Source organism: Sebastes umbrosus, chromosome 20 (genome assembly GCF_015220745.1).
Source record: "Sebastes umbrosus isolate fSebUmb1 chromosome 20, fSebUmb1.pri, whole genome shotgun sequence".
In the NCBI taxonomy this organism is placed as follows: domain Eukaryota; kingdom Metazoa; phylum Chordata; class Actinopteri; order Perciformes; family Sebastidae; genus Sebastes; species Sebastes umbrosus.
In genome coordinates, this window is record NC_051288.1 from 7770460 (window position 1) to 7796290 (window position 25831).

General features: G+C 39.0%; 1 protein-coding gene across 4 annotated transcripts in view; it reads right to left on the reverse strand.

The window, feature by feature from the left end:
- The window catches only part of ca10a (carbonic anhydrase Xa), a 378831-nt gene that overhangs the window by 252264 nt on the left and 100736 nt on the right, over window positions 1-25831 (reverse strand). Inside the window, exons 1-2 of one of the 4 annotated variants that reach the window (XM_037754379.1) lie at window positions 3583-3937; window positions 2219-2670 (exon numbers count right to left, since the gene is read on the reverse strand). In XM_037754379.1, coding sequence (XP_037610307.1) covers window positions 2219-2279 — 61 coding nt within the window. In that variant the 5' untranslated portion in view covers window positions 2280-2670; window positions 3583-3937. Of the gene's footprint in view, window positions 1-2218; window positions 2808-3582; window positions 3938-25831 lie in introns of those variants that run through there. The other 3 variants (XM_037754382.1, XM_037754381.1, XM_037754380.1) reach the window with 3 other exon arrangements.

Consider the following 25831-nt stretch of genomic DNA (forward strand, 5'->3'; position numbering starts at 1 on the left):
GGAACCATTGATCTAGAACATCTTTCCTAATTCTTTGTCTATAGACCAGTTCCATACTTTATACTTGATGACATCACAAATTTGAGTTTTAGCACTCTAGTTTTTGGATTTTGGAGGGAGTTGTTCATGTTTACTAATGTTTTTGGACTATCTTAGACCATAGGAATAACATGTATGAATTTTGAAAATGGGCGTAGTTCCCCTTTAAAAAATGACTAGCTTTGATAGGGTGCTACAGGTGAGTATATCTAAATTGATTAGTCACTATTTCAACTACAAAATAACACATAAAAGCAGCTCCAGTCATCCAAACAGCATTTCTTCATACTACATGTAGTGAAGCCAAGGAATGCTAATTGCTTGTCAACATGACTGAAATTACAGTAGCCTACATTGAGCCAACATAGCATTCATTCTAGCGCTCATCATCCGACTAAGCTAAACTACAAAAACACAGAATGTCACTTAATATGGATGCATTTTGAAGATAAGCATAGTTGCCCCATTAACAAAAATGGCAAGCTCTGATAGGGTGCTACTACAGTCTACAGGTGAGCATATTTAGCTAACTTAGGTAGCCATGCTTAGCCCCATAAACTGTAGCTAACACACACTTCTGTACAGCATTTCTTCAGACTATATGTAGCATAAACCAAGGGATGCTATTTGCTTGTCGACATGACTGAAATGACGGCACATTGAGCCGATGTAGCATTAATGCTAGCGTAAACTCACACTCATCATCCAACTAAGCAAAACTACAAAAATACATTATAACATGACTCAATATTAAACACGATATGAAACTGAATATTGACAAATCTGGTGGTGATCCTTATCAATCAAGTGCTGAACACCTAGCTAAACCAAGTCGTTTAGTAACTAAGTCGTTTTATTTTGAAAATACTGGTGCGGAAATTGACACGTTTGTCACGTGTTGCTGGACAAAAAAACATGAAAACTGGTTGTTGAACGTTGTGCTGAGCATCATGGGGGAAAAAAAGGAAATTCTACGTCTATGTACACTAATCAAATAGATTAAATGTGTTGGATAGATATAGATGTTCACCAATTTACTTCTATTAATCTAATCAGAATAGTGTTCCTAATTGGCTGACCTCAACTATTCTTAAGGAAAAAACACAATTCAAACTGTTGGGTGGGGCTATATAGGCCACTGACGCAGGCTGGTGGTCACATTCACCTTTCTGACAACCTGTATGCCTAATAGGTACAGAGGAAAGAGGACAGCCTGACGTGCGTAATGCGTAAAATACAGTAGATTACGCACCAGTTATTTCACTGTATTGGATTTATGAATTCATACAGATGTATGCTCACTCTTGCAAGCAGGGATGCAAAAGAGGTGTTATACTTTTTATTAATTACAACATTAATGATAAAGACTCAGATCCTGCTCGTATCTGCAACTTTTATCCAATTTTATCCAAAAGCCTCACCTTTGCTTTGATTTTTAAAAACTCTTGGACACATTTTACAGTGGGAGGAAGTGAAATTGTGATTTTTTTTTTTGCCACATATTTCCATCAAATAAGATTCCTTGACTTTTTACATGAATAAGTAGCTTAAACACAGTACCAGGATCACGGTATCCTCTGTGTTTCAGCACCAGTGAAGTGAGGGAATGCGTTATTATGCCCCCATCGGTGAGTGAGCGCTGATGGCATCTGCTCTGCCTGCACGGTGCGCACAGAGAGGAGCGCAGAGAACGCTAGAGCAGCATGATGACCTACAGCACCGCATCCATCCGCTCACCGGTGCGCACAACTGCTTTATTTGATCATAACTCTGACTGAATTGTTTCCACGGAGCATGGAGCAAAACATATATATATATATATATATATAAAAAAAAAAAGAATCCATCATTGTGGTTTTGCATTTTAAAAAAGCCCACCCATGTCATGCGTGCGTCAGAAGCATCCTGGCGCATCCAGTCACACACACACACACGCTGAAAGATCTATAACCAAACACTAAAATTATTCCATATATACCAGGCACATAAAGCTAGAGTACATTTTTTTTCCAGTTTGCTCTGCTCTCCACTGTGCGTCCTGACAAATCCTGTGAATTAATCCTTTTTTCCCCCCCCCAGCCCTCATCTCACAGAATTCCAGTAAAAAAAAAAAGTAAAAAGACAATTCATTTCATTTGTGTTCATGCACCTGCCCCAAGAGACAACCCATATAACTCACCTGATATACAGACAATCAAATTGGCTTGAAGAATGATCAATATTTCCCAAATTATATCCATCCTCTGTCTTCATTCCACGTACATTACGCACGGATTAGAAAGAAAGGAAAATAAAAAAAAATACAAGAAAACGGAGCTCTTTATTATCAGTTGCAGATGATGTCCTGCTCTCTCACAATGAATCCCGCTGTACACCTTCCACCAGGTATTTTCCACACCAGACGCATAGCAAAGGTGATCAAGGGGAAGAAGAAATGATGATGCACGTCCTCCAACCGCTGGATGGAACAATTCCAGATGTGGGGGAAAAAAAACTCCAGACAAAAAAGAAGATCCCTCTCTTGTCAGTTCACTATATTATTCCAGTGCGCCCTAGAACGCGATCCGTCCATCCATCCATCCAGGATGCATCCTGTTCTTACCACAGAAAGTCACGCATGATCCAAAATCTCTGTGTGGAGAAAGAAAGGGAGAAACAAGATGAATGACGTGGGACAGCTGTGGGATCAGACTAACACCTGGAGACGCTTCGCAACTCCGAAAACTCGCATCGCCAGGTGGCGAGCCTCCGATCTCAGACTTCTCGCTCGTTACTGCGAGGAGGGACCAGCATCAAGCTACAAGGTATGACACCAAGACATCCTGTGTAGACTGTCAAAATAAAAGCTTTTTGGTTGTTTGGTTGACCATATATTAATTTCCCTCCAAATAAAAATAAAAAAGGTGCAAATAAAATCGGATAATATAAAGGGACTCAAATTCTATTAATAATTTGATGATCTAATTGGTGTTTTGCAGTATAGCCTATATTTAATTCAACACATCAATTATTTGGCCTTACTATACTCATTCCGGTTGTTTTATCATTTTATTCTCAGGTATTGTCTTTATTTATTGTTGTATTTATCAACTGTACTATTTATAGATTTTAAGGGCTGAGAGAGAGCCATCAAGGTAAAATGCATTTCATTGCATTTCACTATACACTGTACTTTTAAATGCATATGACAAATAAACTTGAAACTTGAAACTTGATTTAAGCATAACCTGATTGCACCGTGCGTTATTTTCATATTTGGCACCATTATTAATCAGCTGAGCACTTGCACATTTAATTCTGCTCTTTAATCTGTGCTTTTACTTTGTACACACACAGTTTCCGGTCATGTTGTGGCTCACTGTGTGGAGCTTCATCAGGGTTAGTTTTCCCTCTCCATCTTCACACACACACCCAGCAGCAGCTATAGGACGCAACTAAAGCGCACGGATGCTGCGAAGTTAAAAGCATCCCGTGCAAATGTGAGACAGGATGTGTTTTGGAGTGTGTTTAAACGAGATGGTAATAATAAAAAAACACACTTACAGCGACTGGAGAGGCGCGTAAAACTCCGAACCAGCGCAGCTTTTGACGCACCAGATCTGTCCTGAAACGAGATTCTTGTGTTGAGAACTCAAAGTAGATTCGCATAGAGGAAGATAGGGAGCAATCCAAGTTGGTAAAAAAAAAAAAAAAAAAAAAAGACAATACTCAGTGTCCTCAAAAGGAATGAGTCGTTGATGATAATAATGAACAGTGGTGTAATAAACTCCAGATATGAGGGTGATGGTGCACTCCAGATGTATCCTTCACTATCGGCTCTCGAAGGCTGCTCCACTAGTCTGGCACCGGACAGCCAGCGATGCCATCCAGGTCTGCGGCTCTGGCTCCAGCACGCTATTAGGATTCACGAGGAGCGACGCGCGCGGCCGCGGGGCGCATGCATGCATGGGTGCACGCACGGAGCGGATGGATGCGCGCACACACAGGCAGGCAGGCAGGCAGGCGGGTGGGGGCACACAGGTGGATGAAAAGCAGCGCACTGCACTGCAGAAAAAAGAAAAAAAATGTGTCTCATGTTTTTTGGTGTTGAAATATTTACAAGAGAGAATACAAAAAGGTGATATCACACGTTTGACATGTTAGACAGAGCTGCAAACATCATGGTGTCCTGCTCAGGAGGATTTTTTGTGCGCTTGAATTGAAAAGGCACACACACACACACACACACACACACACACGGAGAGCGAGAGAGAGAGAGAGTAAGAAATAGAGAGCATAAACAAACAAGATCATTTCCAAAGAAGGCTGGCAGTCTCTCCACCGTGGAGGACGGAACCTGACAAAATCTATAATAAATGAATAAATAAATAAATGACCCAATAAATAAACATGTCATTAAATGTAGCCAAAGTAATATTAAAAATATATATATGTATTTTTTAGAGTATTTACTCCTCTGTTTGATTTTTCCTTTTATTTCTGTATTGTTATTAATTTTGAATTTATTTATTTTGCATTTATTTTTATTTATCTTTTATTTTAGCATTTGTTTTTTCTTTATCTATTTGTATATTTTTGCATTTATTTCATCTATTTGCTTATGTTTTAATCTATTTATTTTTTAATCATTTTTTTAATTTATTTTTGCATTTATTTTTTGCACTTATTTCTCATCTATTTATTTATTTTTGTATTTATTTTTCTATCCATTTATTTTTGCATTTACTCTTTATCTCTTTGTTTATTTTTGCATTTATTTTTGATTTTTGCACTTATTTCTTATCTATTTATTTATATTTGCATTTATTTTTTATTTATTTTATGTTTATTTTTAAATGCGTGTATTTATTTATGTATTTATGCATTTATTCATGTATTTACTTCTGCACAATTTTCCCTTTGTATTTCCCCCCCCCCCTTATTTGTTCCCCCAAACTTTGATTATTTCTGTATTCTTTTCTTTTTAAATTTTTTTTTTACATTGCAAAAAACGTTAAGGTGCTGTGTGTGTGTCTGTGTGTGTGTGTGTGTGTGTTCCTACCAAAGCAGTGAATCACCTTCACACACTTACACTGCATAGTTTATCATACGTCTAAAAATACAATTGTTATAGCATTGAAAGTTCCACTGAGATATTCACATTTTACATGAAAATAATGTGTTATTTACACTTGTCTAGTCAGGAACATCATATAGTTATACTGTATGTACAGGTATACATTTTCATATACACTGTATACACTAAAGTATGTGGACACCTGAGCATTGCCCCCGTATGTATAAAACCATATTAATGTGCTCTAATGGCCTCCACTCTTCTGGTTTCAGGCTTTCCACCAGATGTGGAACCTAACTGCAGGGATTTAATCCCATTAAGCCCCAAGAGCATTACTGAGGTCCAACACTGATGTTAGGTGTTCAGGTCTGGCTCACAGTCGGCATTCCGGTTCATCCCAAAGGTGTTGGATGGGTTTAAGGTCACGGTTCTGTGTATTCCAGTCAAGTTCTTCCACACCAAACTGGGAAAACCATTTTTTAATGGAGCTAGTTTTATAATTGATGATGACAGAGGCTACATACATGTTGGCACAACAGAGTTTTTTTTACTTTCATGTTTTGAAGAAATAAGCTGTATTGAATAAAACATGCTTACAGGGGTATATAGAGCGCTCCAGGGATGATGTATTTTTGTAGGCCAACCATGAAGTTAGCATCGCCTTGGTTCCCTCAACAAAAAGTCAATGGGATTTTTCCATTGGGTTTTGGATTATTGCAGAAAATAAACTCTGTGGCAAAAAAGCGTTTATGATACTTACACGTTTTCTTCTGCAAGATAATCTCGACAAATGATTAAGGCTTTTATGATTTTTGAAGTGTGAATGCAATCGCCAGAAGTAACAAATTAGTTCTTTGTAACAATAGGTCAAAATGTCACAGGATGTGCTTACTGATTGGCCGCGGGTCCTCTCTGGCCGCACTTTGCTGCTTAAAGTTAAACTTCCCAACTTTTGTTTGACCGTATTTCACTCAGAATCAAACGGATGCAGCTCGCTGTACATTTGTTACGTAAAATAAGTACGCTTGTTACGTAAGTTACGTACGCGGCGTTGGTTAAGTACGTAAATTACGTAACAAAGTAAGGTAAAATAACTTAATGTTAACTTAGTTCCACACAAGACATGATTAGTGGTTTCCTTGGTGAAATTCAGTGGTTCTTTGACCCATCCATCCACCCTGATATCCTCCCTAAGTGGATTTTCTTGCTCTTTATATACTTTGTTAGTTGCTTTTACCGTCTAATAATGACGTGGATGGGTTTACATTGGAGTTAGTTGAAAGCCTGGTGTGCCTCATGCAGACGCTAAAGAGTGCCTCGGTGCGTCAGTATCAGTCGCCGAGGGTCACTGACCAAGCGTCTGTATTTGACGAGTTGGGGTGAGAACGTATTAGCTTCTTGCTTAAAATGAAAGAAATATTAACTTCAGATAAACAAAACAACAGCTGCCCCCCATCACTTCCTTTGGAATCATTTTAGGAAGGGATCTTTTAATGGCCAGTATGAACAGGAGGAACGATCATGGCAAGCAAAACCTTTTTTCAGTATTTATATGGGCATGTGAATAGTGTTTTAAGACAGACTTGAAAAATTGTGAACCTTTCCTTTAACCCCCCCCCCCAGATCACTAATGCACCTTCTTCCATCTTCAGTAGAAACATATGCGGGAAGTTAGAAAGTATTGAGAGATGGCTTTGGTCTTTTCATGTGATTTGTTCACAGTACAAAATACACAGAATAATACCAGCCTTGTACAATATTAAATAATGGATATACTGGATAACACAGATACAGTATTAGTCATACAGTACGTATGTCATTTTATATTCCGACAAGTACATACAGCTCACTATTGATCCTCCTCGTCAATAACAGGGCTTAGTGTAGGCTCTGTCTGTTCATTTGAATGGAAACCGCAACTGTGAAGCATAATATGAATCCAGCTGCAGCTCACTGTAGCTGCTCAGCAGGCACTAGCTGGGAAAAATGCATTCCGTGTGAGGAAATACTACCCCTATTACTTCACCTGTTATTTTCTTTGGCACAGGCTTCTGAAAACCCCGAATTGTGTCACAAGGTGTAGTGGTGTTAAAAGGACGTGATGCTACGATTTCCCTCCATTTATCCCTTTCCCGCTTGTGGCCCCTGCGATGTTACAAGTAACAAAGGCTGGGCAGGAGGTAGAGAATGACGGGCAATCAATACCATACACAGCCTGCTTTTTTCAAGTGCCACTTTCCCACATCAGAGAGGAACATCCCTGCAGACTCTCCCGTCCCTTTGGACCAGAATGCTTTTACCCGTCAAGTCTCATCCGGTGTCTCTTTCCCAACATGTGGGCCTGCCTGGTGTAAAGCTGCTTCCTTTTAGGAGGGCCTTTCAAAGGTTACTTTCTCCTGGAAGCACACAATAACTCATTCTGTCTCAACTCGAGATAGGATTGTTATTCGGCCTGCAACGGTCTCTGTGCTGCTGGCCCGGAGAAGGAAATTGCTGGTCTCGCAACTTAGTTCACTTTTCTAATCTGATTCCTCCACCCCCGCCGCTCCTCATTCTTTTATTGACGTTTTCAAATACAGTCTAATAATGCCCCTGGATCACAATAAGAGAATCTAGTGAATGAATGGCCGAAGGTTCAGGCTCATGTTTTTCCAATGCAGTTTGGACGCTTTCCAGGGAGGGAGATGTCAGTTCAACTATGTCTTAGACATATCTGTTTCAGAACTTCAGAAATTCTCTGTTTAGCTAAAGTTGTACTGTGTTAATTAGAAAATCATCCATTGTGGATGGAAAACCAACAGTTGGAACTAGGATTCATTAGAGCAGACGACTTCCTTTTCAAAGTTCAAGTTTGAATGAACATGGAAGTTTATTTTGAAAAGACTCTATGTGCATGTCACGAGCAGAAACTGTACGTTTCCTGTGAACACCAAAGTTTATTTTGAAAAGACACCGTATGCATGTCAGGAGAGGAAACTGTACGTTTCCTATCAACACAGAAGTTTATTTTGAAAAGACACTATGCATGTAACGAGCAGAAACTCTGTTTCCTATGAAAACAGAAGTTTATTTTGAAAAGACACTATGCATGTTAACGAGCAGAAACTGTACGTTTCCTGTGAACACCAAAGTTTATTTTGAAAAGACACCGTATGCATGTCAGGAGAGGAAACTGTACGTTTCCTATCAACACAGAAGTTTATTTTGAAAAGACACTATGCATGTAACGAGCAGAAACTCTGTTTCCTATGAAAACAGAAGTTTATTTTGAAAAGACACTATGCATGTTAACGAGCAGAAACTGTACGTTTCTTGTGAACACCAAAGTTTATTTTGAAAAGACACTATGCATGTAACGAGCAGAAACTGTATGTTTCCTATGAAAACAGGAGTTTATTTTGAAAAGACACTATGCATGCAAACGAGCAGAAACTGTACGTTTCTTGTGAACACCGAAGTTTATTTTGAAAAGACACTAAGTATGTAACAAGCCGAAACTGAATGTTTCCTATGAACACAAAAGTTTATTTTCAAAAGACACTATGCCTATCAGGAGCGAAAGCTGTACATTTCCTATGAACACAGAAGTTGATTTTGAAAAGACACAATATGCATGTAACAAGCAGAAACTATTTGTTTCCTGTGAACACGGAAGTTTTTTTAAAAAAAAGACTATGCATGTCAGGAGCGGAAACTGTACGTTCCCTATGAACACAGAAGTTTATTTTGAAGAGACACTATACATGTAACGACTTGAAACTGACACGTCGTTCCTGACACATCCAAAACTGACACTAGAGGAGTATCTAGAGCGTCATAGTTTGAAGTGTAGGGCCACTGACAAAGCGTGTTAAGAGAGAGAATGTAGAAACTGCAGGGGGTGGGCTGAATTCCAATAATATAATAAGTCTGACTTAACATAAGATTAGTTTGAGGCTACCAGTTATCTTGGCCATTAACTCATATGTTTGTAGTAACTATTACAATTTGTATAACAGCACGATATCACCTAATGAAAACATATATTGATGTTTAAAAGGGCTACTAGTAAGACAGTTCAGTATTCTGTGATACATTTCTTGGCACACACTCTCTGCACTACTTGCAATTAAAAGTTTGAGAAGTTCCCTAATTCCTTTTGTGGACTTCATTCCAGATACTAGGGGGCAGGCAGATGTTTGGATCAACTCCAACATGATCGAGAGTGTGTACCCTTGCTCTAAAGGAAGCGATTAATATTATGATCTCTGTAAACTCTTGGAAACACAGTCTTGCCATGTCATGCCTTGCAGGCTGCACAGTTAAACAGCATTACGACAACTATTGGAGCTGCGGAGAGGAGTTCATAAGATATAGACCAAGTCTGTCTCATGGTTAAAACATAGTACTCATATATTATTACCACTGATGTCCACTGGAGCGAAAGCAGTCTGTTCCTCAGCACACACATTTTCAGTATTATTATCTTCGCCAGGAGATTATGTACTGTATTTGGTTGTTTGTGCATCTCTGTGTCTGTCTGTCCACGGCTAATCTCACATACTGCTGGACACATCAGCTTAATATTTTTTGCGCTCCTTTATGAATGTATGCTGAAGGACCTCTTGTGGTTTCAGTGATTCACACATTTTGAAAACACATTATATTGACTGTTTTATACCGTCGCCGACTGATGAATCCTCACTACTCTTAATCGGCCGGTAGTCAGTTTGGACTCTTGTTTCAGGTTCTTCTCTTGATTTGCACACTTAGATAAGACAACAGTATATATGTATGTATAACTATCGCTTAGCGAATGAAAAAAACTGAACCGAGCGTGGACTACAACGGAGCGCGTATTCGTATGTCGGTTGGAGGAGAGCTAGTTAGCTGTTAGCAGCCGGTGGGAGTCCTACTTTGTGTTTGGCTAACAGAGCTAACGGCTAACAGGGTTAATACGGCTAACAGAGCTAACAGCTAACAGGACTAAACTACAGCGGAACTGACAGTTTCTGTTCAGAGGAAGCGTTCAACAGTAGCAGTTAGCGAAGGGGTCAATTTAGTTTGTATTCATTCAATCAAACATTACAGCGGCGGTCGTTGCAGACACACCTGGCGGAGATCTGCACTCTACTAAGTGCACAATTCTAGTTTTGTAGTCTTGTTTTGCATCTGTTGTGCTTCACATGCATATGAAAAATGTGTTTGCCACCCATTCATGATTTTGACTTTGTGGCAGTACTTTACTTGTTCTAATTACTTTACGAAGCATTTAAAGCAGAAAATGTAGCTTTTTCTAGTTATAGAAGTTATGATTTAACTTTAACGGTTTGCTTTTTTTGTGTCACATGACTCAAGAAAGGACAAATTCTTATAAAAAACGTAATTATAAGATGTGAACATATTGCTCCATATTTAAAACGGCTTCACAAACAAAACAATGCAATATGATACGTTGAGATTCAAATATCTTTGAGATGAAAAATAGTTATGATACAGATATGTTGTTGGTTAGCTTAAAGGTGCAGTGTGTAAGATTTGGCGACATCTAGCGGTGTGTTTGCAGATTGCAACCAACTGAAACTTCTCCCGTGTACCAAGCATGTAGGAGAACTACGGTGACCGACACAAAAAACATGAATATCCCTCTCTAGAGCCAGTGTTTGATTTATCCGTTCTGGGCTACTTTAGAAACATGGCGACCGGCTCCATGAAGAGGACCCGCTTCGTATGTAGATCATATATTGCCAAGAAGTGAAAGTTAATTGTTGGTTCCATTGCAACATCAGCGCTCAGCAGAAAAGCTATGATTCCACCATTTTGGGCTGAAAGTGACTACCGGACACCAGTAAATCCTCCGCCTACAAAGTGACGTACAAAAGTAAAACAAAATTATTACTAATCTATTGTCATATTCTACAGAAATGGCCTGTGTTGAACAATAAAATAGTATACATATAATAAGTCTTTTCAGTCCAAAATAGTGGCAGCCACTGGAGTTTTGTGTTTTTGCTTCTATACTCTTTGGTAGATTATACACTAATGAAGTTATTGATATTATATTCCATTTCTGCCAATATATCCTCCTAAATGCTACACAAAGGTCCTTTAAGGACTTCTCTTAGATACAGTACATCAGATGTTTCATAGATATTTAAAACTTCCCAAAAATGTGCAGATACTGGCTTTGTAACAGGATTATTTTAGCCTCGCACCCAAAATGTCTTCAGCGTGCGACGAGATATCAGAGAGATTTTTTTGGGCGATACCAATTATCCCATGCTGGCTAATGTGGGAGCATGAATACTAAGAGGATGATAAAAACTGAATTTTTAATGCTAATTGCGGCGCCGCTGTGAAATGACATCTCACGTTTGGATGTATCACCCGGTGAAGACGCAGGATCAAATAAAGTATTAGAAATGGCAGAGAGCCAATATGTGTCAGTCAAAGCTCCAGACAGAGTTCACGTGTCTCTGATGAACACAAGAAGAAGAAGAAGAAAGAAACAACCCCGGCTGCCACTACAGACTTCATAATTTGCAGGTAAGGCTGTGCTCGCAGGGCCTGATCGATATTCTTGTGGTTCAGAGGCCAAATTTATGCAGATGAAAGACACTAATTATGCTCATGCCCATGTGAGGAAGAATGACTGGGTTGCTAATGGGAGAATCAAAACACATTAAGGACAGCCAAATGATTTTATTTTTCTTCAATGGCTTCGCCTTCTCAGAAACAGATGGAGAATGGAGGGCAGAGAGAGAGAGAGAGAGAGAGAGATTAGCCGCACGGAGGGAAGGAGAGAGAAATGCAACATGTTGAAGGATTTCATTTGGGCTAATTATGATTAATTCTGAATATATCTGTTCAACGACGGCCAGGTCTCATTATTATTCAGCCAGGGTTTCGTTTTTCTCTCGTAGTGACAGTCGTGTTGCAGCTGTGAACAGGCAGCTTTTCACCGTCCCCTGGAGGATTCAAAGTGTCCGTCAAAAACAGAATTCAAACGGCACTGCGCGTCTGTGTGAGAAACCGGGGTTAACCCAGCTCATCCCATATTTAGATTTGCATAATATATTTAACTCATCTTTTAGGCTGACACACTAAAACTGTAATACGACAAAAAGATAGTGTCAGTGTGTGCCGACGCTGAATATTCACATCTAATAATTAAGTCGGGAGACGACTTCACACTAGCTGGGGTGGGATTTAGAAAACCCTGAGGGCGAGTGTATGTGTAACTATACATGTCATTTTACTATTTATATAACAATACCACGCAACATTTGCTGAACAGCAGCCACAGTGGCCACAAATGGCAATTACAGGATAATGGATTACATTCTCTTGAAATATTAACAAAGGAAAAATATCAGTTAAATGTCAGAAAAATGCCCATAAAATATAAGTAAAATGTCCAAAGAATATTAGTAAAATGTCTGGAAAATATTAGTAAAATGTCTGAAAAATGTCTTAAAAATGTTACTTAAGTATCCGAAAAAAATAAGCAATATGTCTGAAAAATATGAGTAAAATGTCCAAAAATGTCCTTAAAATATTAGCAATTTTTTGCACAATATTAGAAAATGTTCGAAAAATATTTGTAAAATATCCGAAAAATATTTGTAAAATATCCGAAAAATATTAATAATGTGTCCAAAAAATATTTTTAAAATGTCCAAAAAATATGAATAAAGTGTCTGAAAAATGTCTGTAAAATATTTTTATTATCTAAAAAAATGGTCTTTGCTTTGGTTTTGCGGGAAATCCTTGAAAAAAAAAAAATCCTTGAATGTATTAAAGTTAATGGTGCATTTTATTGCTTACGAATTCAACTTTTCATTTGTTAGAGAACGATTTTTTTTTTAATTTATACATTCATTCATACAAAATTGCATAATCTTACTTAAAACCTACAAGTAGTGTGGCTAAAAATGTAATGTTTGTCCTTAGGAAAGATGATGCAATTCTTTAAGGTAACTGTAGTCACGGAGCTCTTCATGGACACATTCCTCTGACCAATGGAATGACAAATTAAGTATTTGATTGCATAAACGTTCCTTTTGCTCACTCACTGTTCGGTTTTCGACGTTTCATCGTTATAAATAACAAGAAGAGATGACTCGCTGGATTAAAGAGTGTCATGTAAAGACTTATTTGTTGACAAATGATGAAAAGAACAGAATGACATTGGAGAAGGAATTAAACAGCTCTCCTCTCTCTCTCTCTCTTATCACTCTCATCAGGTCACATTTCCACATCTAAGTGTGAACACTTTGAATGATCATCAGACTGTCCCGACTAGAGACGTCCTCTGTGAGGGGACAGCTGGCTATTAATACACAAAAAAAACAATTCTCTTGACTCCGTTAAAACTGAGCCCTTTAATCAACTTCTTGGTAGTTAACACGCTGAAACTTCAGTCATGCAAATCCGTCAGAGAGAGATTACCTGATAACCGTAATACCTCCTCGATCCATCAGCAAAATGACGGAGGAGTTTAAAAATATCCACCTTGCCGGCAATACTTATCAGCTTAGCGCCGCTAATGGGAATTGTTCCATCGGCACGGAAACGGCTCCATCATGTGATGTGAATATTTTATCACTTGTCGGTAATTAAAAATTTAAATGTGCGTTTCTGTTAAACATAATTGTAATTTCTTATCTGTATTTAATGGGACGTGTTTTTTTTTTGCCACTTGAATATTAACTAAAAGTCCCCGCTTCAACACTGAAGGTGATTCGTTACTGTGGATCTATTATGATTACAGTTTAAGAGACCCAGGGGAAGAAGGGGTCGGAGGTTGGATAAATTAACATGCTTCACCGTACTCCATATTTTGTTTATTTTTTTACTCTCTTCACCATGTCTATGCCATTCTTTAGCCTTTTGCCTCAAGCCACAGTCATTGTGCTCAACTTTAACTCTGACTCTAACTAGAAGTGGCTTTTCATTCTTGATGCACTACCATAAAAATCTTTGTCATCATGTGTCCCACTCCTTCCCTGGCTATAATGAATAATTAAGCGATTATGCATAATCGATTGATGCCATACAGCGTGCAGCACTGCAACACCAGAGGCCAGGGTTCACATCCTTAGTCCTGTCTCTAGTCAACAAAAGTACCCTGGTTAAAAGGTGCAACGTGTAAGATCTGGACAGAATTTTAGTTTCAAATATTCCGAAAAGGAACCAACATTATCAACAGAATGTGAAGAGGTTACAGCGTTGACGTTATGACGAAGACGTCTATGTATTGTGTTTCAGGGATATTTACTGAAATGAGCATGCTAACCCAACCAGTTCTCCCTCTCAATTCGTCACACACCACCGATTGGGCATCGACCCTCGGCATCGGAATTCGATGTATGGTGGCACCCTTTAGCGTCAGTTTGTGACGAACCAGGCTTTCAACTAACTCTAACGTAAACCCAATACCCTTGACGGTCGGAGCAAGTGACGTAGTATTAATGGCGTGACAGTCCATTAATGGCAGGTGGGAGGGGTGGTTGATGGGTCACACAAACACAAGACTTTCAACCAGAGGCCTGTACTACGAAGCAAGTTCAACATACCCAGGGTATTTTCTCGTTATCTGGCTTAACTAACCCTAACAACCGGTCTTACGACGGTGGTTACCAACCCAGGGTTTCTCAGTCTGGCTATGAACGCGTTCACATGAACGAGGAGGTGTTTGTAGCATATGACAAATCACAGACATAGACAAGTTTACAGACTTGCAGACAGACAGGCAGAGCTGCACAATTTACAAAGGAAGAGCAAACTATATTTGACAAATACGAAGAAGTTCAACACATAATCCAGACTAAAATCAACACAGTTGAAGCTGCCAAATGCAGGAAGGACAGCTGGTAAAAGAAAAAACTCCCGATCTGTGAATGTGTAAATTAACAGACTTATTAATTTAACGGAACACTCAAAAGTCAGATATAGTCATCTAGATATAAATAGCTTTATGACATGTAATGGATTAATGCATTATATCTAATTATGCCCATTAAAAAAGTTGTGTACGCCTATTTCGACCTTCTTATAGCTGCGTCCACGTCTTCAACGATGTGAAACGGACTCAAGAGCAAGTAGAAAAATAAATATAAAAACCTAATTCAAAGCAGTTAACACCCACAGCATACAGCCAGCTGTCCTTCCTGCATTTGTCAGTTTAAACTGTGTTGTTTTTAGCCTGGATTATGACTTAAACTTCTTTGTATTTGTGTAATATTATCATAAGATTCGTGCACCGAGCTCTGATTGGTCAACAGGCATTGCTTTTATACGAGTTGATCTCTTATCTGGAACATAACCTGCAGGTTAGGTGTTCAACATAAGTTACCATGGCGACCTACCCCGGTAAGAAGTGATCCACCTTCCTAGGACGGAAAACCCTGAAGGGTTAACCCTGAAGTTACCTCGCTAACCCCAAATCCCGCTTCATAGTACAGGCCTCTAGAGACAGGTGTTCGTGTCCAGCGTGAAACCAAAAGCAACTTAAAAAAGTGACTTATTTGTCACGTCAGTCTTTAGTCACGTGACTCGTCGGTATCGTCAGTACCGTGAGTCGCGTACGAGTCGCTAGTTAATGAAGTTAACTTCAACCATGACCGTTTCCTAACCCTACCTAAGTGGTTGTGTTGCCTAAATCCTGTGAAAACGGAAGTTTATTTTGAAAGGACACTATGCATATAACACACATAAATTGACAGGCCGTCCCTGGTCGGTCCAAAAGTAACGCAGGAGGGGAGCCCCGTGCATCGGTTTCCAATGCCGAGGGGCACTGAACAAGCGGCGGTATTTGACCAGTTGGGAGTGAGAATGTGTTGGAAGGGTTGGAAACAGCCACAGCCAAACAAATCAGCTCCTCCCATTCACTTTAAAAGCAGTGCACTCTCCTCTATTCCATACTGGCACATTCATAATGAAGAAGAGAGTACACAAGAGGAGAATGATGTTTGTGTTCCAGGAGGAGCAGAGCCAAGTGTCTGAAATATACAACACCCCAAATATGAATATACAGCACTCAAATATTAAAACAACTTTACCAAGAGCAAACATATTTCCCCACATGTACGTGATTCTGTGTCTATGGCCTGCTTCACTGCTTATCTAAATCATTAATAAGGTTGCATTATTACAGGAACTGTCTGCCAGCAAATGTGGACCTGGCTCAAAATGCAGGAGGACATAATCATGTTTTTTCTGACCTCGGGGACAGCTGTGTATTTTTGCAGTTAATATGCTGGTTTTATTTGCAAATTTATATGAGTTTTAATAATTTGGTGGTTTACGATTGTCAGATTCATTCAATGAAGTGTGGGAGGGTAATTATTTCATCCGGAAATACACAGACAGAATACGAAAAGGGTGATTCTAGTACATGAATGTATCCAGTGAGTTCCAAATCTGGCTAACAAAAACTCCTGTTTTAGCATTATGTCAAAAATCTTCTATATAATTAAATTAGGAGTATGTTCTTTATTCAACATTTGGTATTTATTTGTTGCCATATTATACACTGTCCATATGAATATTACAAGTACCAAAACATTTTTTATTGCTGCTTCTGATGCCTTAAGTAATATTAGATACTTAGTTTCCATTTCATTGATGGTATGGATAGCGTTTTGTCAGATTCACATAATATTCTATATTCAATTTATTCAATTCAATTTATTTTTATATAGCATCAAGTCATAAGAGAAGTTATCTCGAGACGCTTTATGTATTTCGATTATTAGGATTTATATGTTTTAGAAAAGTTGTTTTTTTTGAGGAAGGGATGTTAATTAATTCTGAAGTTGAAGGAGGAAGATCTACGTTGATTGCAGTGTTGAATTTTATTTAAATGAATGATTTAGGTTGCAGATATTCAAAAAAATATTGCTTAATCCCAATGGTGTACTTCTGGACCAAGTGGGAGAATGAAACCAGGGTGTTAAAGAAAGATATGTTTAAGATGTGTGATGCTTTCAATCCATGTGCAGAAATTATGTGGCTTCCCGTTAATTAGAAAATCAGGGTTGTTCCAGATAAATTTAGATGGTGGTGGAATTTCCAGCAGACTGTCAGAGCTGCTGCTATTGTTCCGTGAACTTTACCCGAGGAGGGGGGGGAGAATTTGATAAGCACCTGGCTGTCTCGCAGAATGAGTTGCATATTATTGCGATGTACTATGGAAAACGAGGAGAAAAAAAAGTGTGTCTTCCATAAATAAAATAACATAAAATAAATCCTTGTGGGCAGCTCTGCAGGAAAGGTGTGTTTTTCTGTGAAACACATATTTGAAAACTCCACCCACTCACCATTTGGTGATTATAGACCACACTTGGTGGCATGAAATGATCATTCACAGGTTTATTTCCGACAACAGTTCTGATGCTATGAGACTAATGCGAGGTGTGGAATGTCACAGGTAAACAAAATACAAACACGTATCATCGGTTTTGAAGATTGCTGTGGTGTAGAAATAACCTTAATCCGCCACGTCTGGGCACGATTTTGCCCTCGCTTGTTCGTATTGGTGTGACAAAGCTGGCGACAAGCTTTCACTTTCAGTGTCGAACGAAAGGTGACATTGACCGGTGCAGAGCTCAGTTGTAAAGCTGGCACACCTACCCTAATACCCCACATTTTGTCTGATTAAAGAGTGCAAGCAGATTACCTGTTTAGAACCTCACAACACTAAAAGGCCTAATCTGGGATTAAAGAGCATAACACAATTGTGACAAGCTGCGACTGCAGGTCACCCTGGGTCACTGGAGTTACCATGTCAACGTGACAAAAGCAGCTTTCACACTTCACATACTGTCACATACTGTCTGTCACATATTGTCCTTTGGCCTTTTCTCTCCTTTTGATAAGCAGCCGAGCCGGCGAGAGAGCATGAACGGAACTGACTGGATCTGATAGGCAGTTTATACTTCTGAGGATTGTCCTTAAAAGGTTCATTCGAGTTCATTACAATGTTGTGCTTATTTTCTTAGTCCCAGAATGTCCATTCTTTTTTTTTATACATCTATGAATATATTGTACTCACTTAAGTAATTGCTGGGAGTCCTCATACTGACGCACAACAACAAATTCCAATGTAAAACCCATTTGCATCATTAGTGCTGACTAAAACCAAAAGGAGAGCACACATTACGTCTATTTTAAAGTCTTTACACTGGTTACCTGTTTCGTAATGATTTTAAAACTCTTTTATTACTTTATAAGGCACTACATGGCCTTGCACCAGACTACCTTGCATAAATGCTTTTGGTTTATGAACCTGGAAGGCCCCTTACATCCTCCGGTTCTTCTCTTTTAGTTGTTCCACGAAGCAGAACAAAAACATTTGGTGATGCTGCTTTCAGCCGTTACGCTCCCAGCCGCTGGAACAAACTTCCATAAGGAACTGAGCGGAGCTGAAAATATTGATATTTTTTAAACGTAAACTAAAAAAAAACATCTATTTAGTCTGGCTTTTATGTAGTGTTTTATAATTGTATGGTTTTATTGTTTAGACTTATTTTATTTATCATCATCATTATCATTATAGTGTTTATTTTACTCTATTTTGTTTAATCAACATTTTATTGCTGATCATTATTATCTCTTTTATTTTATTAAAATGTCATTATTTTAATAATATCTGCTTATTTTGTGTATTTTATCATTTTTATTTATTTATTGTAATTTCTATTTTCCATGTATTTTATTTATCTTTTATTATCGTAAATACCCATCTTTTATTGCTTTCTTATTCAATTAAATTTTACATTGGTTGTTTTGGTGTGCATTAGCCTCTAAATCCATTTTTAACATTCTACATGTGTTTCAATTGTCTGTACAGCACTTTGAATTGCATTTGACTTGTTTGAAAGGTGCTTTATGAATAAAGTTTGATTGATTGATTGATTGATTGCATAGATGCCAATATAAGACTTATGAAACATTCATTGTCATCTCTGGAGATGCTAACTTCATCTGTATGATTCAAAATGATGCTTCGTGTTCAGGTCAGAGGCATTGCAAGCTGAGCACAAACCGTTACATGACATGAATCAATGTGTTTATCCTTGTTAACCCGAGATCAATAAGAACGTATGCGATCGCAGGAGCCAGCTCTCTTTTTTGATGGTGAGGTCCAGAGTGTGTCGAGCAGAGCGGAATGCTTAATGTATCCAGTGGCTGGGGGAGTTAACAAAAAGGATCACCCGGTCACCTACTATATACCTCCATCCATCTCCAAACATCCATTGACATGCTCCTCACTCACAAACACTCATCCCTCACCATGGGGTCGTTATTGCAGTGCAGTCCACATATTGAGTGTTTTAGTGGCCCTGCTGTGCAGTGGATGGGGAGTGGAGTGCAACGGGCATCTGGACACTTAACCTCTGCTGACTCGGACAACACAGCTCACAGATCCCGCCGACACTTATGACTTTGCACAGAATAGGGTTATAACATATATTCCGAGGTCAGAGTGGTAGGCCTGCTCTGCTGCATGGATCTCTGGGAGCATGTTTGTAGAAAAGATGTGCCAGAGTAGCCTTAAAGGTGCATTGTGTAAGATCTGGCCACATGCTCCAAACAAATATGGTGCATCATTACACCTCTACTAGTGGGTCTATACAATCGAAATTTACAGCCATCAGTTATTTAAAAAAAAAAAGCCAACAGGGCAAGAATACGCAAAATTAAACCAAACTGCCGAAACTCTGAGTGCTGGTCAAAATAACAGTGCCATCCTATAATCTCCACGTGCAGCGTTGGTTTACACCCGGGACAGACTAGGCACGTCAGCAGTGCCTGGCTGCTGAGCTGCTGCGTGTCTACATAGAGTTTGCCTTTCATAATGGCCATTTCATTTCATTATATATGTCATTTATATTTATTTTAGACAGAAAAAGGTTAAGAGACCGTTTTACAGAAGAGAAAAGGCAGCGATTTGACGTAAAATACTCTCACACTGATTTGTTGACATATATTTGGCATATAGCAAGAGATAAATGAACATTTAACACAGGATTAAAGCTGGGAAAATGTATTTTGGATTTCACTGGGGTCTTTAAAGGTGCTATTGATAACATTGATATCATTCAGTCACTACATGTCACATTCTCCCTCCCCCGTTCCATTGCATTTACATCACAATGAGTCGTTGCCAGGCACTTAGGCAACAAAGCTACTTAGTTAGGCTTAAGAAAAGATCGACTTGGTTAGGTTTAGGCAACAAACTACGTAGTTAGGTTTAGATAAAGATCGACTTGGTTAGGCTAAGGCAACAAACTACTTAGTTAGGCTTAGGAAAAGATCGACTTGGTTCAGTTTAGGCAACAAAACTACGTAGTTAAGCTTAGGAAAAGATCGACCTGGTTAGGATTAGGCAACAAATCTACTTAGTTAGGTTTAGGAAAAGATCAACTTGGTTAAGTTTAGGCAACAAACTACGTAGTTAGGCTTAGGAAAAGATCTACTTGGTTCAGTTTAGGCAACAAAACTACGTAGTTAAGCTTAGGAAAAGATCGACCTGGTTAGGTTTAGGCAACAAACTACATAGTTAGGCTTAGGAAAAGATCTACTTGGTTCAGTTTAGGCAACAAAACTACGTAGTTAGGTTTAGGAAAAGATCATGTTTTGGGTTGAAATAACACCAGAAGTGCTGTAACTTAAGTACGAAAGTTCAGTGACAAATGAATCAACTTTGACTTGTGGTTTCACACGGGACATGAACGTAGTTCTCCTGGGTTTGTTTTTTTGTTTTTTACATGGATTACATATGAATTGATTTCGTGCTGACTATCACGAAAAAAAAAAGTGAAATTTGTGTCTATGTACACAAATCAATACATTCAATTTCGTGACTATTTCAAACACTGCTGTGTGACTGGGCTGGATTCTTGTACATTTCCAAACTTTGAGTTTTTTCATAAATAAAAAATTACTGCAGTAAATCTGAAATCCATTTTTGATTTTGATCTCAGAGATTTTTAGTTTTTCTCTCAGAATATTTCGCCCCTTGATGTATGGGGGAGGCGAACTCTCCATGGTGATGATATTTCTTCACAGGCTGACAGATTGTAGATGATGAACTGTTGGTCCAGAGAAGACAACCATAATGATGCCAAAGCCCTTTAAAAGGATAATGTGTCTCTTTCTTCTCCTCAGGCCTATAACACTAATTAAATAAACCCTGGGGATAATTTACTTCCTTCTAACTCAACAGCAATTAACAAAAAATTACTGTTTAAAACCAACAGTTCACCCTGCGGGGGGAACTTCATATAAGAATGCAACCTTGTCAATGTTTGCAGATTCTGGTTTCACAGCTACCAGGATGTTTTAGCCTTGAGGTAAGTTCAATGTAAAAAAAAAAAAAAAGGTTGAGATAAATGAAACATTTTTTGTCAATTTTTGACAAATATGCAGAACACTAGAGAATAAATTGACTTGTCAGACAGCCGGTGATATGACTAATAGCATCTGCTGGTAGTGCACTTTAATGCACGGTCCAGGATGACTCAGCGTAAGGTTATGAATGAAATGATTGAGGGATCACAAGAGAAAAGTTCCCTGGTGCCCCCCTGAATTCATAACTTTTCTCTGTACTCACTGACACCGAAGTCACTTTAAAGGTTCAATGTGTAAGATCTGGCCAGAGTCTTATTTTATTCATTTGACCTTTATTTAACCGAATAAGTCAACTGAGAACCAACTCTCATTTATAATCTTCTGGCCAAGAGGCAGCGACAGAAGGCAAGGCGATACAAGACATTACAACATAAATACGACTCGTGTAATAAAACATTAGACAAAATTAAAACATCACAATATATAGGAGGTATATATAGGTTTAGGAAAAGATGGACTTGGTTATGCTTAGGCAACAAACTACTTAGTTAGGTTAAGGAGTTTTGAAAGGGGCCCCGGTGACAAAGCGAATTATGATAGATGACGTCCAGATTATTGAGAAGATTTTTTTAGGCAAATCTGTAGATTAAGTTGCCATAATCCAGGATTAGTTTAAAACATCCACAATGTGAAGTAACCATATCAACAAAATGTGAAGAGGTTACTGTGTTGACATTATGTCAAAGACGTCTATAGCCCCATTTCCACCGCAGAGAGAAGAACCTAAGAACCTTTTGAGGAACTCGTTTCAACCGCAGGGACCAGGGTCTAAATTAAATTCTGGGTATATTTTACGAGGCCTTTTTAAATCATATGTATTTTTAAATGTGCGACAACTTTGGACGAAAAATACAAACTTCATGTGCAAAGGCCTTTACACCTGTTACTTTTACTAATTTATAAACAAATATTAAACATAAAGAACAATAATTAATAACAATAATAAATTAAATAAAAATGTATTACTTATTCACATATTCAATAGTAGGGATGCATAGATCCGACTTTTTCAGGCCCGATAGCGATACCTGGTCTTTGGGTATTGGCCGATACCGAGTACCGATCCGATACCAGTGTTTTATATTAATCTATATGACTTAAACATTGCTTTCCTAACTTTGTAAAACAAAATGTGACCAATAAAATACATAGATATACATTTATTTAATTGTTCTTTATTATTAAAATAATAAATCGTACACCAGCAACTTGGTAAAAGAATCATCAAAATTAACAAGAATTCCAATTCAAGTAAACCTTTTTAATGCAGCAACAAATGTGTGAAAACTTAAACAGGAACTAAAATAACAGCATATAATGTATATAGTATACATAGAACTGAATTGATCGGTCCCATTGTCACCGATATCCGATCCAGCTATATGAGTAAGTATCGGCCCGATATCCGACCCATTATCGGTATTGCTGCATCCCTTTTCAATAGCTTTTTCATTTATGTAACTGCAGTGGAGTGATTGCACTTAAACATTGTTGAATATTAACAAGCCATTATGTAATAACCGTTATTATATAACACTCCTGCCATGGTGTTGATTATGATGTTTTTTTTGTGATTTGTTTTTGAATCGTGTGTTTTTGATGCACACATTATAGCTGCATCCACAGAGAATACCTTCTGAAAAAGTATCACAGACTGTTTGATCGGGTAAACAAACAGGTGAATAAAGTCTTATTGGACATCAGTAACAGCAGCGTGTGTCAAAAACCTAAACTCCACGTTCCAGCCTTGAACGGAAATAGACTTGTGCTCTGATTTGTTGATAACACATCTTATCAGTCTCTCTGCAGTCCCTCTTCTCTCTGCTCGCAATCCCAGTCCCAATTGAAAACACCATCTGTTCCTGAGGCCTTCCGCTATCATGCTCTTCTCTTAACCCCAACATACATACGTACATACTGTATATACAGCCCCCCCCAGACACACGTCTACATACAAGCAGCCAGTCATCTGTATGCACCCGGCCTCCGCGGCTGCTGCTTCAGAGCTGACTGTGTCGAGCGTCGGCCTTCACAGCTCCCTGAGGTGGAACTGCCTCCCTTCCCACGAGAGTGCACTGCGCAATACTCTTGTGTGTGTGTGTGTGATGTGAGTGTGTGTGTTGTATTTTCACGCCTTTTTTTTTTTTTATCTTTAATGGCATTGCCATACTCTGCAGTGAAATTGGATCCACAATAGGAGTTCAGGAAGGGCATTATTCAGGCTACAATGTAGTGTACTGTAATGTCAGACATTGTTTTTCACATACACTTTAGTGTCTATTGTTGTTTTGTTAAGGAAGCTCTTTGCGAGTGAAAAAGCCTTTACACACCGGGGGGCGTGACGGCGGAACGACACGAAAATGTGAAATACTCGCCTGCAAATATTTTGCATCAAAACTATTCAGATCAGCAGGACCAACTATACTAGGAACCTATTGACCCAGAGCAGCGTCTGGCAGTCTGTCTGAGTTACATTTGGTATATAACCTAAACCAGTGGTTCTCAACCAGGGGTCCTTGAGGGAGTTCCAGGGGGTCCCCAGAAAAACGGGGAATAGTTTATTTTCACTATAGAAGTGAGCCCAATGTGAGAAAGAGTCATAAAAGTGACTACTCTGATCATAGGTTTCAATTCCTCCACTGTAGTTGCCAACTAGAATTCTGGTCTTAACCATATCTATTTATTTAACCTTTATTTAATCAGGAGTAAAAACTCATTGGGATTAAAAATCTCTTTTCCAAGAGTGTCCTGGCCAAGATAGAAAGCAGCAGCACGATCAAACAATCACAATCTTTACAGATGGACGTCAATGAAGCGAAATCTTCTCAAATGGGGTTCCGTGACCTAATGTGCGGGAATTTAAGGGGTCCTTGACACGAAAGAGGTTGAGAACCACTAGTTCTCAAGCTACTGTAAGCTACACCGATCAGCCATAACATTATGGACCACCTGCTTAATATGGAGTAGGTCGCCCTTTTGCCGCCAAAACAGCCCTGACCCATCAAGGCATGGACTCCACTAGACCTCTGAAGGTATGCTGTGGTATCTGGCACCAAGCCGTCAGTAGCAGATCCTTTAAGTCCTGTAAGTTGCGAGGTGGGGCTTCCGTGGATCGGACTTGTTTGTCCAGCACATCCCACAGATGCTCCATTGGATTGAGATCTGGAGAATTTGGAGTCAACACCTCAAACTCGTTGCCATCCACATGATGTAAAAGAAAACGTGATTCGTCAGACCAGGCCACCTTCTTCCATCGCTCCGTGGTGCAGTTCTGATGCTCATGGGCCCATTGTAGGCACTTTTGGCGCTGGACACGGTTCAGCATTGGACACCCTGACCGGTCTGCGGCTATGCAGCCCCATATGCAACAAACTGCTCCTCACTGTGTGTTCTGACACCTTTCTATCGGAACCAGCATTAACTTTTTCAGCAATTTGAGCTCCAGTAGCTCTTCTATTGGATCGGACAACACGGGCCAGCCTTCGCTCCCCACGTGCATCAATGAGCCTCGGGTCTGACCGTGTTGCCGGTTCACCGGTTTTCCTTCCTTGGACCACTTTTGGTAGGTCCTGACCACTGCAGACCGGGAACATCCCACAGGAGCTGCAGTTTTGGAGATGCTCTGACCCAGTCGTCTAGCCATCACAGTTTGGCCCTCGTCAAAAGCGCTCACATCCTTACGCTTGCCCATTTTTTCTGCTTCCAACACATCAACTTCAAGGACAAAATGTTCACTTGCTGCCTAATATATACCACCCATTGCCAGGTTTCATTGTAACGAGATAGTCAATGTTATTCACTTCACCTATCAGTGGTCTTAATGTTATGTTTCCTTTCAGCGAAATGCAAAATGAGTGCCTCTGGTAAACAGTTACACATGGAGGGTCTAACAAAAAACATGTAGGATCCAGCTTGACCCAAACTGGGGACTAAAATTAAAGATATTTTGCTTAATCATAATTCTGTTTTTATTAATATGTGTCTGAGTGCCCTAACTTTAACTGCTTTAACTAGTGCAAAACTAAAATTGCTGGAGTTGCCCCTTACAGTAATCCTCATTAATGTGTTTATTGTGATTCACAAAAGCCACATTATTACTGAAACGTGCAATTGACTTCAGCGTCTATGTTTGCGGCGCTGTTTGGACATTACCATCATGAGGGTACCTTATGGAAAAACAGTGTACATAGACAATAATAACACTCCAAAAAGCCCATTTACACCTCATGACAGTCTGCTCTATTAGCCACCTGGGGCTATTATTGTATAATAGCTGCATTGTTGTGTTTCTGTGTGGCATTAGCAGACAGCACAACCTTATAAAACTCCATAATTATT